The 18,475-nt window shown below is 43.0% G+C and overlaps 1 protein-coding gene across 7 annotated transcripts in view; it reads right to left on the reverse strand.

Annotated features, from left to right (window-relative positions):
• The window catches only part of eya1 (EYA transcriptional coactivator and phosphatase 1), a 54,882-nt gene extending 37,809 nt beyond the window's left edge, over nucleotides 1-17,073 (reverse strand). For 2 of the 7 annotated variants that reach the window (XM_037456414.2, XM_037456413.2), the window contains exons 1-3: nucleotides 16,898-17,072; nucleotides 13,153-13,215; nucleotides 6,773-6,842 (exon numbers count right to left, since the gene is read on the reverse strand). In XM_037456414.2, the coding sequence (XP_037312311.1) occupies nucleotides 6,773-6,792 (20 nt within the window). In that variant the 5' untranslated portion in view covers nucleotides 6,793-6,842; nucleotides 13,153-13,215; nucleotides 16,898-17,072. Of the gene's footprint in view, nucleotides 1-6,772; nucleotides 6,843-13,152; nucleotides 13,216-16,897 lie in introns of all 7 variants that reach the window. The other 5 variants (XM_037456416.2, XM_037456412.2, XM_037456420.2 and 2 more) reach the window with 4 other exon arrangements.
• Between the last annotated feature and the right edge of the window lie 1,402 nt (nucleotides 17,074-18,475).

Raw genomic sequence — 18,475 nt, forward strand, 5'->3', positions numbered from 1 at the left:
GAGTTGCCTTTTTTTGACGCAAGACTCAGCAGAGCGTTACACTCCAAAGCCTCCCCCAAGATGGGAATCTGAACTCGGAAAAAATAACAGTTTTTATATATTTACACAGGCATTATTAGGTGAAGTGTTCACCTAAGGAGCAAATACAAAAAAAAAAGAAAGAAAAAAAAAGCCTTGACTACACAAACCTACTGCCCTGCAGCCTCGCCCCTGACACAAGTGGGACATTAACTTTGCTGGATGGCAATTTGTCAAAGAGCCGTGTAAGTGCTCGGTCCTGGATACTCCTGAGTTATTCAATGTGCCTGTTGAAAACAACCTAAGCGACTTATTCTCGGTGGAGCAAGGGGAGCGCTGACGACCAAGGGGGGAAAATTCAGGATCATTTGCAGCCGCTCACTGTTTGCGTTTTCCCATGTGAACACAAACTTGAAAGCAACTTCGCATTGCGACATAACGGCCGTCGCAATCAAAGCAGCAAACAAAAAGCAGCCAAAGTAATAATTTTGAGGGCCAGAAAACATGTAGCCTTGAGTTTAAGATGTCTTTCTGCACGTGGTGTTCAAGTATAAACAATATAACATTAACCCATCTATCTGCCAGGCTTTCATTAAACGCAAAAGAATGACTTTGATGATGACAAGTTGCCACCACAAAAAAGGTTTGGACGGCGCAGACAGATAATTTTGAAGTCCCTCGAGGTAAATTAGTAGCGAGTCGAGCGCTTTCAAGTGGTGAATGAAAGTTTCGAGCGAAGCCAGAATTTCTCATAAACAAACATCAGGTCGGCCCGGCCTCGCCGAGGAGCAGCGTTGAAAGTAAACACGGCGTACCTCAACGCGAAAAACACAGTGGAGCCTGAGAACAAATGAAATGGTTAACCTCACTGGACGCCGTCGGCTTTAAATGATCAGAGTGACCTTGTTGCTGTGGCTACTGGCTCCAGGAAGAGAGATAATAAAAAAAAAAAAAAAAAGAGGACATTCTTTGAAGTAACACAATATCTATCCGTGTAAAATCCACGGCAGCACACTGGAATGTTTTCAAGTCACTTGGCTTATTGTGTTGTTAAGAAGCAAAGTGCAGGTATTGGATTGAAGAACACTCAGCGGACACATTCATTCAAGCATACGCGGTCGGAGACAAGTGGTGCTTTATGAGTGGGGAGGCACACCTGGAGAAAGTCTACGAGGACCCCGAAAAATCCTCAGACAGACACTTTATTGCTCTCCAATGGCCCCAAACAAGCCAAACAAGCACACTTTAGAGACCTATTACTCAGAATGAGACATCACTGTGGCTGGAAGTATCACCGCGGGCATTACACTTAAAATATATAGCCTGTTAAAGGAATAATAAGAGTAAATTCACCTCAATGAGTCACATAAACGAGGCTCGGGCAGTATATTTTGGGACGTGCATTTTCCACATAATCAAGATTTTAGTTATTGATAAGGGATTTGCAAAAGACAAAATAAGCACCCACCTGTTTTAAAAAGAAAAGGTCTCTCATCGTTCAGGCTTCATCACAAACCTGAAGGGAAGAGCCACATCAGTCACTGGCATTGGAGTTGTTCCGCAACCAGCACATTTTGTCCTAAACTCTGTCATCAAAGACTAAGTGCACACGGTTACAGAATCTCCTCACGTTTATACAACACATATTTAAAGCGATTCTTTTGAAGCCCCGGTTGAAGCCATCATGTGAAGTAACACCAGTAGCTGCATTTCTCTGGTTCTCAGCATGAGTGGTTTTTGAGAAGCAAAAACTGAATTTTGTAAAAGTAAGTTTTATGCATTTAAAAAAAAAGAGATTATTTATATGACGTTTTATATGACGACACAAAATATGATGTTTCATAAAAATACATCTGACTTCAGTGTTGCTTGAAGCTTCACTTCACTGGTCACAGGTTCACCGGATAGATGATGATACAGTTCATATTTTCCTTTGCTCTATTTTACTCAACGCCGCCGTGCAATTTGACAAAATTTAACACAACACTAGCTTCAAAAATCAGCCACAGTTGATTCCTGTATTTGAACGGAGCAATCTTCTGCCTCCATTCACTTGATTTCATAACTATAGCTCGAGGCTGACTCTGATTACAGATGACTCAAGATGAGCGGATTCCACAGATGGCTACAGGTGGTGCCACGGGTGGAGGGTGCGACTTCCTGGTAGTTAAACCGGTATTCTGGTTTTAAGACAGATACTTGTCTGCAACGGCACTAAATCTAAGTCAGCTGCACCCTTAAATACCGATACGTTCGGGAGATACATTTCCGGGCACCGCTCCGCGTGGCGGCATTTGTCAGGGACGACGGCTTCTGCAGCCCGGGCGGCCAGAAATGCGGCACTCCCCGTCTCCTCCACAGCTGCCTGCCCAGTTGGGCCCAGGTCAGCAGAGTGCTGGGGGGCCGTGTTGCGCTCATCGGCAGGCTCCCCGCGAGGAGAGGAAGGGAGGAAGGGAGGAGGAGAGGAGGAGAGGAGGAGAGGGGGGGCTGGTCATCACAGGGGAACTTATGGTCTCCTCACCACCAACTCCCAACGGGTTAGAGAATAAATGCAGAGGTTATGGACTCCTGCCTTGCAACACCACCCCCTCCGGCCGACTCTCTGTTCCTGTACCCCCCCCCCCCCCTCCACTCCCCTCCTCCTAACTCACAGCCCCCCCCCCCCCTCTGAGTCACTTACCAAACCCCCACTAGTCCAGCCACTGTGACATTTGTGAAGCCGGGAGTCCACATAACAAAAACACATTAGGCAAATGTCTGGGGTCAGACGTCTGTTTGAATTGGCCAGATGAAAGCCACGGAGGGGGACTGAGTCTGCGCCGTTCTGCTCGGAGACTAAATACGGTTTACTAAAGAGCCAGTGGTTTGTCTCACTGACTGAGTCCCGATAGCGGTCTCAAGAGCCCGCCCCGGAGGTTATTTGAGCCCGGCGGTATTAACAATCAGCCATCTATCCCGACGTAAATTAAAAAACAAATAGTACGGACCCAAAAGATAACTTATATTTAACCTACATCCGCGTTTGTTCACCAGAAGGACGGGCTGCGCAGCCGGGGTTATTTGCAGCGATGAATGGGCATTCCCATTGGACCCCCGGTTTTCAGTAATGCTAAACTCCTGGACAGACTTAACAGCTGGGCTTATCCCTCTCCCCGGGCCTCCTTCTGCATGTGCACCCGACCTCGGATTAACTAGGCACCAAATGTCACTCGTTTTATCGTACGGCAAGAAACGCGCCGAGTTGCACAAGTTTTTCCCAGCCTCGAGGACAGCGCGAACTATCAGCAGCTCGCCAAATCAGCGGGGGGGCCTCCGATTGCATCGCAGGGACTTGAAAGCGTGACGAGAAGTTCCAAAATAAACCCGATGGGCTAATCACAGTTTAAGACTATGCGAGGGGAGCGCTGACGTATATGCTAATGCCTAACCCCAAAGTACCTCTGGGCGACTTCTGTGCATGTGTCTGGAACTTGTCGCTGCAGTTGTCCTGAGTAACGGAGACAGCCTTTCATTTATTTTTTTCTTCCTGCTGGAGCACTACTGCTGCATTATCCATGGCCAATGAGCAGGAAGAGCTGTCCGAGTTACTTTACAAATTAGAAAACACAAAAGACGGCATCGTCCAAGTGAGGAAGCCACTAACGGTGGGTTGTAAAGCGGTCGGGAATAACAAATACAACAGTAATCCATTGAAAGTAAACATCCATTCCCTCCGTCTAATCCGCTCTAATTGTAATTTCAGCCCACTTTCTTGAGACCGTGGAGTTTACAGCATCCCTGATGCAGTTCATCTGGACAAACATCTCATTGTGAAAGACATCAATAGAACCGACCGGACTGAATGATGTGCCAACTTTCCATGTTTGTTTCCTCTTGATGTGTTTGGAACAGCGGTGGCCTTGCTAAAAGGTGACTTCCTCTTTGAGGAAATGGAATTTGCAATGAACTCCTTACAGCACACTCTCCCTTTGTGCGTGTGTGAAAGCACGTTGTATCTCCTCAAGATAGAACTGCTGAAGCCATTTGAAGGAGAACAGTGTGCAGTTTTCTATAGCAGTGACCCACATATTGTTACAACAGTTTAAGACCCAGAGCCGTGGAAGACACAACCGTTGTTAAGTCAAAGATTTATCTGCAATGAAAGTGTCCTTTCCATCAATCAGTCCACTGCTATAGACATTTTTTCCTGTAAATGTCCCGTCTTCCTTTATCGGAATATCTGTTGCAAAGCAGCATTACTCAAGGTGCAATTCAAGGAGGAAGTAGCAAACGGACTTAGGTAGGTGAGTAACCACAACAGCGGTGTTTGAAGGGAGCACGGTGGTGGAAATGTATTGGCAGCTCTGCTTTACGTGCATCTAAAAGCTTTAAAGCCGGGAGTGATTGATTGTTCGTTAACTTAATGTATCTAGTCCATAAACTAAACAGATTCCTATTGATATCTGCCCTCTTTTAAAAGGCCATCTCATTCTGTCTATTCGCTAACCTCTTTGAAACTTTCTCGGTGGACACAAAAGGTTTCTTACTTATCTACAGTTTGTGATCAAGAAGCCATAATGCTTTATATATTTTTAATCCGGCAACAACTACAGGTCTTGAACTGAACCTCTAAGGTTAATATGAAGGAATTGTAGCCACATGTATGTAAAGCTAACAGTGGAGCAGATAATAGGGGTAATGACATTACAATATACTCAATGTGAACTCAAAATTCGAGACAGGTCTTGAAATTGGAGGCAAGTTTGATGCAGCTGCCAAATGCCTTAAGGGAGACCTTTTCCTGAACTGCGTTCTTGGGTCCTTTGATAATTAATACGACTTTTCAGCCCTGTGAATCAGACATAAATTATCCCTTCAATATGTCTGGTTTCCTGATTGACCTTTCTCGCGAGAGACGCACCCGCCGAGGGAGGGCGCCACGAGCTGTCGAGGTTCCTCTGATGACGGACGCGTGAATCATCGAAACCTTCTGCTGGAAACACCGTCACCCGGCCCATCGCCTCCGACTCCAAAATAAACTTTAGTTTTGTTTGGTTGAGGGAAAACAGGAGAGAAAGGCGCGAAGCCGTCTTCCGCCTTCACTTTGTGACTCACCTGCTGGAGCGCCAGGTGTCTCATGGAGACTTTTAACCATATCAAAAACCACATGAGAGGTTCTCTCTTTCTCTCTCTCTCTCTCTCTCTCACAAATGAACAAATCTACTTGTTGTTGAGGCTTCCTGTGCCTACGCGTACCAGCTAGATAGACCTATAAATAGCTGAGCAGCCTGCCATGGAAACAAACAACCGCCCGGCCTCGGATCGGTTACAGGAGTAGCAACTTTTTTTTATAGGTCACAAAAAACTTCCAGTTGCCTTGGAAACAATGCGGAAGAATAGCGCACTTTCAGACACAGAAGCGGTATTACTGGTCAGGGCAATTAGAGTGGCCCGTTCCCGTTGAACAGGAGTAATCCGGGAGCTGGCTGGGGGTAATTGAGGGGTTCCGGGCCACGGACTGTCCTGCCGACGCTGCACCTGGGCCGAAGCGCCTCGAGCATCTCACGGCGGAAAGAAATGCCGGTTTGTTTGCTGTCAGCCGGGAAGTCGGCGGGAAGTATGTGGTGGAGATCTGCCAGAGGGAGGGACTCGGGGCTGTACCCGAAAGACACTATCTGAACGTTGGTTTTCATTTTGACGTTGATACAATTGTTAATTCTGAAGCCAAGTGGAAAGCAAACTATCTATTTATATACAGTTGTGGCCAGATGTCTGAGCAATGAAATTGCTGTTCTGTAACAGCAATTTATAGTCATTTCTATCTCTGTGGAAGGATTATAGTATTTGTGAGCATTGAAAATCTATATTTAACCTGTAAATAAACCCATTTCTATTTTTTTGTCAAGCAGGGTTATTTTTCATCGTCTTTATAGTTTCTCTCCAGCCCTTTTGGAGGCCCTTGGTTTCTGGATTTGTTGTGGAAACCAGACTACAACTCCAGCCTACCTGGATCCGGCTCTTCCTTTACACCTTTACCAAAATCCCAGAGTCACAGCTGTGACTCTCGCAGAAGGTCTGCCCATCCATTGCATGATGACTACGCAATTTACAAAATTACAATCCAGCCGAAACCCTGCCCGAAAGAAGCCCCAGACTGAATTATTAATCAACTATTGATGAAGGCCTGATAAATGCACTCGGCTCATCGTCCCCGTGACATTCTTGACTCCTGCTCTCGGTCATCCCTCTGCCGGACTATACATTTCAGTTGATGCAAACGTTTGGAAGATGTGAAATCATTTCGATAACAAAAGGGAATTGTTTTCAACACTATATCAGCTTACATATCTCAACTGCACTTCCATCTCTTTTGCCCGGCAACTCAAACAAGCACATTTCCATGCCAGCTAATTACAGTTACACACTGTGTGACGTTCGACACTCTTCCCCTTTTTCGGGGTTGGCCAGCCACCAAAGTCTTCTAATGTGCCCTCACAAGGGGAATCAACATGCCAACCTGATGGAGGTATACAAATATCAGCAGAGAATTACATGCAGATTTTTGATTGCTTCTCTGCCTTTAGGTATTAATATAAAATTCATCCAGCTTCAAGAAACATAGAGTATTGTGTGAAAACTTAAGCATAAATGAATGTATGTACGTGAGCACGCAAGGGAACGCACAATACCCAAAATGGTTTTGCGCTACCTTAACAAAAATAATATACACATTATCAAGTGACAGTCAAGCACTCCAGCAGCCGTTCCGACTGACCTCTGTGCCTGGTCGTCCATATCTCCACCACATCACCTCCAGCAGCTGCAGAGGACTTAACAAATGGCACCTTTAACAAAAGGAAAAAGGTGATGAATTGAAAAAATGTTTAGCCCTTTAGTGCATTATTAATGCAGCCTCTCCCTCAAACCGTCCGCCGATAAATAATTAAAATTAATCTCATTATGGGCGTTTTCATTATAGGATAATTTAATTAAATGAAAGCCCAAGGACCTTAGAGGGCCTGCAGCCACTAGGGCCTCATGCCCTGCTCCTCTAATGGGTCGAGGACAGGAGAGTGCACTGGTAATGCACAAGAGCCCATACATTATTTAATGGATCCCGCTAAGTAAGGACAGATCAATGATAACTTGTCATCTCATCAATATGTTGAAAGCATTCCAGAGCCCACTGCAGGACAAATCCCAAAACTGGAAGGGAAAAATATCTCTGTGCGCACACACACACACGGAAATCCCACACACATTTTCACTGGGCGTCATTTGAGGATGCAGCTGTGAATATTCTTTGTTTGCGCGCTGTTGAAATGCAACACCAAACCGAGGATGCCCGTCCACTTCCCTGCTGGATGCAGCGGTGGGCTGGCAGTTACAGGACGAAGGGAGAAGACTTTCCGGTTCAGGTCGAAACACGCTTCTGCAAACGGTGAAGGGTACAAGGTGTACATCCGATACTATACAATAAATGCAGCGGGAGTCAAATGGGAGCCATTAAATACTTCTTGGTGAATTAGAGGAGAGGCAGGAGAGGAAGAGGGTATCTGGGTCCGTCTTGTCTCCAGGAGCACTTAAGCACTCTAATTTTCACACTGCAGTGAAGATGCACACGTCCAGCTCACATTGAAACGTCCTCGGCTGCTTTCCCACCACACCGGGATCCAGTTCTTTCGCATCCAGGCAACTTGCAGCTAAATAAATAGCGGCTTACAATTTCCAATCCAATCATATGTCAAATGCAAATGTCCATTACACATTTAATACAACTTTACTATTAACTTAATAAACTCTGAAGAGTTGCATTATGTTTAGCCGCCTCTGCGACATTATGTTATTACTCAGACTCTACTGTTATTGCCAGACTCCTTCAAATTAAATGAATGCCACTCTTATGCTTTAAAAACCTTGTGTGGAATCGCTGTGATAATGAAGAACATGTGTGACAGACTTGCGTTAGATTGTACAAAAGCTTTCATTATGTATATGCACGTCGGGCCTTCATTTCAAAAGAGGAAATCTTTAACATAAATATTAGCATTTTGTGAAAACAACTGAGTAATTGGTTTAGGGCATAATAAGCTGGGGGTAGGCACACAATGTAAGAAAGCATTCTGGCTTTAAAATGAATAAAAATTGATTGTGTCCCAATAAAAAACGAATTGGCGGAGTGTTAACTGGATTCCACATAAACGTCTGTAGCAGTCCCCGGCCGCTTTATTGTGTGCTAATGCAATAGAGAACACTTAGCAATAAATGCTCCTCTCTGATGAGCTCACAGAGGCTTTCCAAGATGGCCTGATGAAATTGTAAAAATTAGATTTGAGCTAGCTGCTAATGACTCCTAAAACAAAGGAAAATCTCCAAATAGAATTAGCCTGCCCTCTTCTTCTCTAAATACATCATATGTAAATTACTGTCATTCGGAGAAATATGTTTGCCTGGAAGGTAAAGCCTTCATTAAAGATCTCAGTGGGTTTGGGACTCGAACCAGTACTCCTCCAGGACATTTAAAAAGTTTGAGTGCTGGTAAAGGTATTGTTCATTCACGGGAAGAGATCACAGATGGAACTTTGAAATCTCGTTTTTTTTTCAAACCAGATAGATTTACATAGTTGCTGTTTAATTTAGTGTTTAATTTAAATAAATTTGTACCTAATAAGAACAGTATATTAACCATTAAGTTAATTTGGATTTGCATTTAACAGGTCTTTGGTTTCTATTAAGGTTCTATTAGCTAACCTATTTAAATTACATTTTTACAATTATTTTCTTAATCCTAAAAAACTCAAATAGTCTGACATAAAGAATATTGTTATTACACAACACGATTTGGTGGATGGAGACAAAGAATGTCTTGTCAAGTCCAACTCTGTCATTCAGACTGATCCGAGAAAAACAAAAAATACGACTTAAGGTTCGCCAGTGTTTACACAATTCTTACCACCACTTATTTGCCCCTCCAGAGAAGCCTCCCCTTAACCACTCGACGACGACTCACACTACCCTCTACCGTTTACACAGGTCAAGAAAAACAGACATGTATGACAACTTTGCAGGAATTACACAGCAATTAAACAGGATAAGTAGTGTTTGCAGGAGCTGCTCGACGCTTTCCTAATACAAACAGACGGCCTGCCGGTTGCCTAGCTCCAGGACACAGCCCTTGTGTGTTCCTACCAGGTAGGTAATTCACTCAACTGGCCATTGTTCTCCGTTCATCCCTTTTCAATCGCATGGCTTTGCCAGGAGATTTGCCCTGCTTTAGGTAAAACCTCCACCAAATATAAGCGCAGACCTCACATGGTTCCCCAAAAGGCAAAACCGTGCAGAATGGTGAGTGGCCCTAAATATCTATAAAAGCAGAAATAGCTTCTTTTTTTTTTAAATGTATTCAATTATCAATATGCGGCCAAACTGTCTGCTGGACACATGCATGCATGTCTGGAGTTGACGGCGCGTCTTCTCAATGGTGAAGTATGAGGGTTTTCTGACAGGAGGATCACACATGGAGCAACAGCCAGACTGCAGCTGTGGGGTATTTCCACTGTCCATGAGCAGCTACCTATTAATGGGCTTAAAATGACTCCTAATAACTCAAACGAGACGAAGTGTTACTGCACATTCAGTAACTCTTACGTGGAATCATTCCAAAATGCAAGGAGACATTCTCCGTTGTCGTCTCCTTGCCATGCACAGTTACAAGAGTAAACCGACTGGGTATGAGTGAAGGCAGAAAACAAGGCCACGGGAAATTCTATATTTGTAATATCCAGAACATAACACTCTAAGCTATGTCCCTCTCTGAAATGCACTGTAGGTGCCACATTGGATGCATCTACATAGTTAATCGGCCCTGATGTCGAGCAGCAGGATTATTGTAATTGAAAGTCCATACTGCGACAGAAATAAACGTTCAGGGGCCAGACCCACTGGTGCCTTTTGCTGTCTGTTGGCAAGGAACTAAATATATTTTCTGCATTCTGAATGGCATTCCACTCGAACGCATACGTCTCAGTAGTTAACAGTGTATGAGAATAAATAGCTTTCTCAACCAGGCCTTGAGACGTGTCAAAGATGAGTGCATATGTGTGTGATTTGTTTGTTTGTAGAGCGGTTTACTTAATATAGCGAGCGCAGGAGCAGGTGTAAGGAAGCATTCATGTCAGTATCTTCATTTTGGCACTCCATTTTTATATGATTACACTGGTAAGAAGTCAGATGAACTCGCGCTTATTCGCGTTGACAGAGTAATAACCCTTCTGGCAGAACAACAAGGGCTAATTTCTAAGGATCCTAACGGTAAGCCAGAATTATGTCACTCTGACCTCCTGTTCCTTCTGAAGTAAAAAAAAAAAAAAAAAAACGTCACCGGCCTTAAGTAGTTCCGGCACGCATCCAAAATGTGAACTTCTGAACCAGGGGTGCTTACTTTCTCATTTGTGTAGAAGCAGGAGGCGGCGGCGGCGTGTAGCAACAGCCACTCTAATTTGGTGGCGGTGGAGGGAGGGATTTACGTGAGGGATGTGCTGCTCTGTGCCTGTCACTCAACCCGCCGCTGATTGAGTCTGATGCTGCTTGGTGTCACCTAAAGGCTAATGAGGTATTAAACATCGGTGGCAGAAATGCTAAATATTGTTCCGGTCAAGGCGTTCGCATCTGTAGAAATAACCTGCAGTACATTTCTTTATTTGGTCAATGGAAAAGGCAATCCTAATAAGAGTTTTTTACTTTTTTCCCCTTTTACAAAAGCCGCTGTTAAAATAAATAAATACGAAAAAGCAGGACTGAAACTAGGTACATCTAGCCAATACAAACTTACACAACCTATCAAAATAGAAAATGCAATCATCCCAGAAAAAAAAAGAAAAAAAAATCAGGTTTCATGTATTTATAATTGCCCACGTACTCCTTTCGACAGTGAGGGTCACCACAACAATCCCTTCTCTGTCACGGAAAAAAAACTAAATGTTCTACTCCAAGGCTGAGTTGCATTGCAGGTGTAGCACAAGTACCCAGCATACAGTATTTCTTTTGGACTGGAGCTCTAAAATAGCTGCGCGAGCATGGGTGGACTTCACACAGCTGCGGCGTGGTGCTGCTTACATCATTGGAGTTCATGCCAATTAGCCTTTCTGCCTATTTGCAGGGTGTTTGTCATGAATGAATGACGCACGTAAATAGATAGATGGAACTGCTTAAGCGGTTTGCTCACTCCGAACGACAATAAAAGCGTAAGAATATAGCAATGAAGGTCTAAAGAGACAGCGTCAAGGTAATGGAGGCATCTAGCAGTGTGGTTGCAGATTGCAACCAATTGGAGAAAAAAGGAAAAAAAGAAAACTGACTTCTCCCTTTTCAAGACGTCGGTAACCTGAGCCGCCAATTGCGAAACTGTGGCAGCGTTGTTCGCCTCGCTCAGAGGCCGTCCGTACCATAATAACACTACTTTAGGGGGCATCGGAAGTCGGCTGGTGTTACCACGGTTTTGCGGGTCATGTTCCTGCAATTTCACAAAACTACGGTGGCCTTCGGGGCAAGGAAAACGCTGAAAGGCTTGGCTGTGCAGCACAGTGTAGTCTGTAAACAAAACCCGCTCCTAAACTCAGGTGATTATACACTAATGAAAACGTAGCAATCAATCTTGCCGTTCATATATATATATATATATATATATATGAGATTCCCATAAAGACAAGAAAATGCAATTAATAAATCTATTTACTTATTGTTGTGACATTTTTTTCGCAAAACATTTAATTTGTTGTGGTCTCGATGAAGCTAAGGCCCATGTGCTGATAGTGGGGATCATGGTGGTCAGGGTTATTATGGGGGGGGGGGTCCTGCCGCTCAGGGACCGTGCGCGAGGCCGAGGAGCCGCAGACGCTCTGGGGGGCCGGTGTCCACGGGGTGCAGACCACAGCGGAAGGGGAAGTGACGCTTCAATCTGTGAGCCCCGGGGGAAAGAGGCTGGCGGGCAGGAGAGGGCACTGTTTTTCTTCCTCACAACGGTGAGAGTTTTCCCAGATAAGTTGCATTTAATGCACAGACAATACCTCTTTAAATTGTCAAATATACTACATCGGATCCATTCAAGGAGCGAGTGCGTGACGCAGGAATGTGTGTGCGTCGAGGCCCGCGCCGCGTGTAGAGAAGAAGCCACATGCCTTGCTCCATTTGCTCCATGTGTTAAGGTGTCTATCATGTGTGAAACAGGTTTTTTCTTTCCTTCAGCCGTGCCTTTTTGACTCTGGTGACATAATGGCGGGCTGGGATGGGGGGGGTGGGGGGCAGGATGCCTGGGAAACGCTCCCCACCCTCTACTTTAATACACCTTTTTAAAAACAGCAGCCTTTCACACCAAGTTCAGCAGGGAGAGGTAGTTAAACCAAATGGGCAAGGCCTACAGTATTTCATAATTAATAGGTAGCAGCGAGAGGAGGGCGGCCCACGCTGACGTAAAAAGATCAACAACGTATAAAAGTGATCATTCATTCTCCGAAAAAATTACGGAGGAAAAAGCCAGAGCCGTATGTCATTCCTGTCACGGGAACAAAATCAGAAGGAATTTGAAATACGCGTGGAGTTTTTTTTTAGAATCTTTGATTGCTTTGCTGTATTTGGACGTCCCACAGTGCTGCTTCTCTTCTCGCCTGTGCGATCTAATTTGTTACCGAGGTGGTCCCGGGCTCATACCAGGTCACCACCCGCAAAGCAGTACTGTAAATTACTTGTTGGGCCTAATTGCCCATGTCCGCGGTATTACTATAAACCACTGGTGCTGTGCTAACTCTATTGTCAGGTACTTAATAAGGGCCACCAGATTTATTTCCCTGCACTGACTCTGGGGACAAGCACAAGCATGGGCCTGAGTAATTGGATCTTCTTTTTTTTTTTTGCATCTAAAATTAACCACCTATTCTTAGTGAGAGCTGAGGTTTGGAAATAATAACAATATTGATACCGACCAATACCCTGTGAGGCCTTGCCTTTCATACTGGGAGTTGCATAATGCATAATAGACCCAGATGTTGCTTGATGAGGGGGGGCAGGGGGCAGGGGGCATCGTGCCAATCAAACAGCGCAACACTTGATCAGTCACAGGCCTTAAGTGGACTGGAGAAACTCAGTTGCTCAGTCTCCTACCTCACAGGGACACGCTGCAGTGGCAACAGGCGTTACGGTTAGACCGGTCCCTCCTGCATGGACCTAATGAGGAAATGGAGAGGAATTAATAAGCACGGTTAAACTACAACATATTTTGAGAGCAGACGTCTTTCACGCTTGTAGAATAGTCACTAACAAAAGGACATGGATTGATGATGGATATGTTTTGTGAAAAGATATTTGGGTACGTAACTAAAGCATGAAATAAAAACATCTGTAAAGGTTTACATGCTTTTGATCTCTATCATATTAAAGTGAATATCTTTGACTTTTGGACAGACAAAAAGAGACAATTAAAGAAATTAATCTTTTAAACTTTTATTCCCTACATTTTCTCACATTTTATTAACCAAACAATTAATTAAGACAGAAGAAGGTGGATAAAATCAATAAAAAAATATACAATCAGTAGTGGCCGCCCTAATGAGCCAAAAGAATACACTAAACATGCACTAATTCAATTTTAATATGTTTTATTTTCAATTCCCCTCATTAAGAGACTGTATATAGTACTTTGAAATACAACTCCCTTTGGTCAAGCCAGTAGGCGAAGCGGCGCAGAGTGAGAGACGAGCGAGCCCTGAGCACGCAGAGGGAATGCGCTCTGTGTGAGGATGTCAGAAGCATAATGGCCAGCTGACTCACAGGTTATAAAAAGCTGTCATTAGGGATTTCTGTCCTCAGCAGCTCATCACACAGGACCTGTGAATTATTTATTACGCTGGAAACTCAAGTCCCCGTTACTAAAGACCGCCTGGTTTTCTGCACTTCCCTTTCCTCGGGCTTGTTTAATAAGAGAATTTGTTATTATAGGAATACATTTAATTAACGCAACTACTGTGGTAATGACTTTATATTGGATTCAACAAATTACATACCAACAGTGTGTGCAACTAATGAGGGATTTTATACAATGAAAGTGTACAATCAGAGTGTTTACATTATTAGGATGGGCCTTGTATTTACTTTGCCCGCAGTCCAAATGACCACCTAATTAGCAACTCATAATGAAGCACATTTTTATTATATTGCTGATTTCTTCTTTTTTTTCAATACAGGCCTAAGAGCCAAGCCTAATAGCAACAATTTGGAAACTCTTACAAATACACCTTAGTATGCATGATGTCGTGACAACACCATAGATCACCCTTTATATCCTAGATTTAAAAAAAAAAAAAAAACTTACATCAGTCCCACTTCATTTTTTCCACCTTAGTTTTTGATAGCATATAGTCAATGCAAATATGCTCAGGCATTTTTTTTTTCTCTCTTTGTTTTGTTCGCAGTGTATGAAAATGGTTAAAAATCCCATGGGTCAGTGAAAATGATCCCTCCACTCCAGTCGCCTGCTCTAAGTCAGCCAAAACATTCCAGACATCAAAAGGCAGCTTTGCCTACCAGGGCCATTTCAGTGTCCCAACCTCCATGGCCCAGGAGGACTTGGTTATTTGGATAAATTAATTTCTGGAGTCTGCCTGAGTTGCAAAAACAACCTCCTGCCTGACAGCAAATTAGTCTAACTGAAAAACGTAGAAAATGCATAAGGTTAAAGAAAACACAAAAAAAGAAGCAGATTTTTTGTTTACTGACTGCTCTGTTCATATCTTTATATCTTTAGAAAGTTTAATAAAAAACACAAAACATGTCAAAAAACGTCTGTGAGCCCAACAGGTGAAGAGTTTCGAGAGGCAACATCCGCACACAAGCTGTAAAAGACACATGCTGTGTGTACAGTACACAGCTGACAGGCACTGTGCCATAAAACAGCCCGATGTAAAACTTTTACAACTGTCAGTGGTATTGGAAAAAAAAAATGAACATAAAGCTGAAAATCTCACAAAGACTCAAACATTCATAAAAAAGTTAAAAAAAAAAAAAAAGTAGTGCACAGTGGGGGGAGGAAAACGGTTAGGGAGGCAAAATTATGCAAACAGATGAGGACAATCCAGAATTAATGGTCTGCAACATTTTCAGGCACTCAAAGAGCTGTCCAAGGACACCATAGGGGAGACTGCATGGCCTCAGTAATTGGAGGAGCATGTAACTTCAAAAGTGAGGAGAACAGACTGAAGAACTCTCCTCTGAAGTCAAGTCTTAAAGAAAACGTGAAGCACATGTACCGTATTTAGGGAATCCGGTACACGTGTGAATAAAACTTGTTCTGCTGGTTGCTGCAGACATGATACAATGCAGTACTCCTGCTGTTCTACCAGGCTTTTCTTTTTTTTTTTAATGAATGAATTTTTGACCTTGAATCCCTGGGGTCACATGGGCTCCATCTAAGTTCAGTGGCTTAAAAAAACCCAAATGCAGAAAAGAGAAATCAAGATAGGCCACAGTGTCAATAAAGAAGTCCATAAAAAATGAATTCCACAGGATGTGAGAAAATAAAAAAGAATTGTATAGACTTTCAGATGGGAAGATTTTCCGCTTTCCTTATGTGACCATGAACTGAAAATATTTCCTTGCTGCAGCACAATAATACACAATTAGATTTTTGTATCAGAAAAAAAAGAGAGTTGGTAAACTCCTGCAATAGCAAAGATTACGTTAGAAAGACAGACTTCGCAAACATCCCACTTTCTTTTCCCGTTGCGATTAAAGCCCCACATGGTTTGTGCTACCATGGACCCGGGCGTGACCTCTAGTCACTCTGAAGGCTGCCAATAATCATCCTAACATTTAACCAGGTGCACAAATATGGCAGCCAAGCTGGGGGACGACCATCTTCACACGGGTGGCGCTACCTATGCACCAGCAACCCGGGTTGTAATCATGACGGCATAACTTTGACACCACCTACACTTCTGTCTTGACGACGTGCTTCGGTTATACATCATGAAAATGAGTCCAAGTCAGAGGAAAATGAAGACAAATTGTATCATTTCGGAATGCGAAAAGCAGAGGGGAACACAATCTTTCCAAGTGCCTCTGGTCTCAGGGAAGAAGCCCATGCATTCTTGAGTCAATCCAACATCCACTAACTGAGGAGAAAATGTCCATTTTTAACCTGCTATCCATCACTGTCACGTGCTGTGCACAGTAAAAAAGGGAAATAATTAGACCGAAAAATGACTGTTGCCTGAGGCAGAATAAATGAGAGTAAATCCTAAGTGCAACTGCTGTTAAGTTAAACTTAAATCATACTTTGACAAATGTCCTGTATGCAACTTGAACTACCTGCATCGCCCTATTTCTGCCTGTTGCAAACTACTGCACAAAGCAACTGGGCTCCGTTGGTCAACTATATGCTAAACAAAATACTTGCTTGGATGGAACAGCAGCTGAATTATGCAGTGCTTACATGTTGATTTCATTTAAAGCTATTATGAGGTTAATGCACAGCATACTCGTGTATTCTAATAACTCTCAGGGATAGTCAGCACTTGTAATGTTATACAAACCTAACTACATAGAACAAAATAAAAATAAATTACATACTCACTTAAATAAAAAAAACGGAGTTAAGTTAAGTTGTTTGTTCTATGAATCCATTGATTTACCAAACTTGAACGTGTCGCTGCGGAGTGATCCCTCCGCCACAGCTAACGCATATCAGAAGCCTCTCGCGAGGACTACTGCTGCTGCCCCCGCCCACATCGGACATTCCACGCTATTAATTCAACGCACAAACCAAACCAAATGGCAATAGTTGCTCCTCCACTGAGGGGGAACGACTAGGAAGTGGTGAAAACTACTAAAAGTAATATCCTTTTTTTTTTACCTTAGTGCGCCACCACCGTCACCAGATGCAACAAGACCCTGCGTCCATGTTCACGCGCCAGCGACTGTTTCTTCCCTTGAAAATACTGATAAATATCTTGTCAATGTCCGACATGAAAGCTTAATCATTTTAAAGACGTCAACTTTGGCCGGAGAGTCGGAAGGATACAGTGAAGTGATCAAATAGATCCACACGCGTCGGTGCGCGCGCTTCCCGCTGGTATCAAACGCAGCAGCTGCGGAGATAACTTTAGACACTGTTTCCTGCCACAGGTCACATGTTGGCCAACAGGTTAATTGTGCCTGTGTCTTTTTAATAATTATTTTGTTTTTAATTCAGCGAATATGGTAGTTCAAACACAATTTATTTTGAAATAATTTGATATAAAGTGTTAATTGTATTCATTAGTTGGTTATTGACCACCCAAATATTGTTGCACATTAAAGTGCTTGTTTGAAGGAAATGATTGCAGTTCAAATTTATTGTATGTGGATTACAGCGCAACCTATAGGATCCTATTAAACCATTCATATTTCTCTCTAAATATACCAGAATAGAAATGCTTCAATTTATCATCTGAAACCCAGTGGTTGTGAAAAAAATGCAATAATTATTTTCATATTTTTGGTACTCTTTCAGGTCTCTAAACATATTAAAACAGAACCATCTGCACGTGGAAAATGTAATCTTTGATTGAACTGCTCACAACAGATGCAAGGCATGCAAGTCATGAGGGGTCACAGTGATATATTCATGTTAAGGGGTCTGGTCATGAAAAGAGAAAAGTTCGGGATTAGAATAGAGGATTTCAAGTACGACTTCCTCTACTTTCTGAATGCAGTAGAGAAACAAAGTTTAAAAACGACAAAGCAATTGCAACACCTGAAGAAAAAACAAAATTAAAGGAAATTTTTATGATGTAACTGTTGACCTCTTATTGACTATTACACAATTACAGATCACTTTGGAACACACAACCGAATTTAAACCGCGGAAGTGATCCTCCAGCCCTGCAAAAACTCAACCAACAGCAGCTTTTTCATAATAGTCGAATGAGGGCAACATTCATGCTTGTGCAAATAGGCTCCATGGAAAGCATTTGTCATTCTACTCCTTTGATAATATCAACTCATTGGGCAACATGATTGGATAGACAGTCCTTAACAGCCTTCAGCAATACATCACAAGACAATTCTGACGATTTGTTGCATCAATTGACTGTTCACGTAATCTCATTTGGGTTGGAAAATGCACTCATCCAAAGGTTCCAGTCCAGGCCTTCACTTCAGCGCGGCAGCCCACACACCTTACAATAAAGGGGTTCGAGTGGATGGATAGTGCCACATATCCTTGAGAGCATTTTTTAATTTCTTGGTGCTCCATCTGTTGAAATGATAAAGTGCAGGCATAATGGAGTGCAACAAGATTAAATTAATCAGGTTTGTCCATTACACCGCCGCAGGCTCTTCACGGATGATTGCAATTTTCTCTGTCAGGCCCATTATTGTGAGATCTGCTTAGAGGCTTGATGCAATTAAAATGGACTTAATGTAAATTTAACAATACAAATAACACTTC

This window comes from Pungitius pungitius, chromosome 19 (assembly GCF_949316345.1).
Source record: "Pungitius pungitius chromosome 19, fPunPun2.1, whole genome shotgun sequence".
In the NCBI taxonomy this organism is placed as follows: domain Eukaryota; kingdom Metazoa; phylum Chordata; class Actinopteri; order Perciformes; family Gasterosteidae; genus Pungitius; species Pungitius pungitius.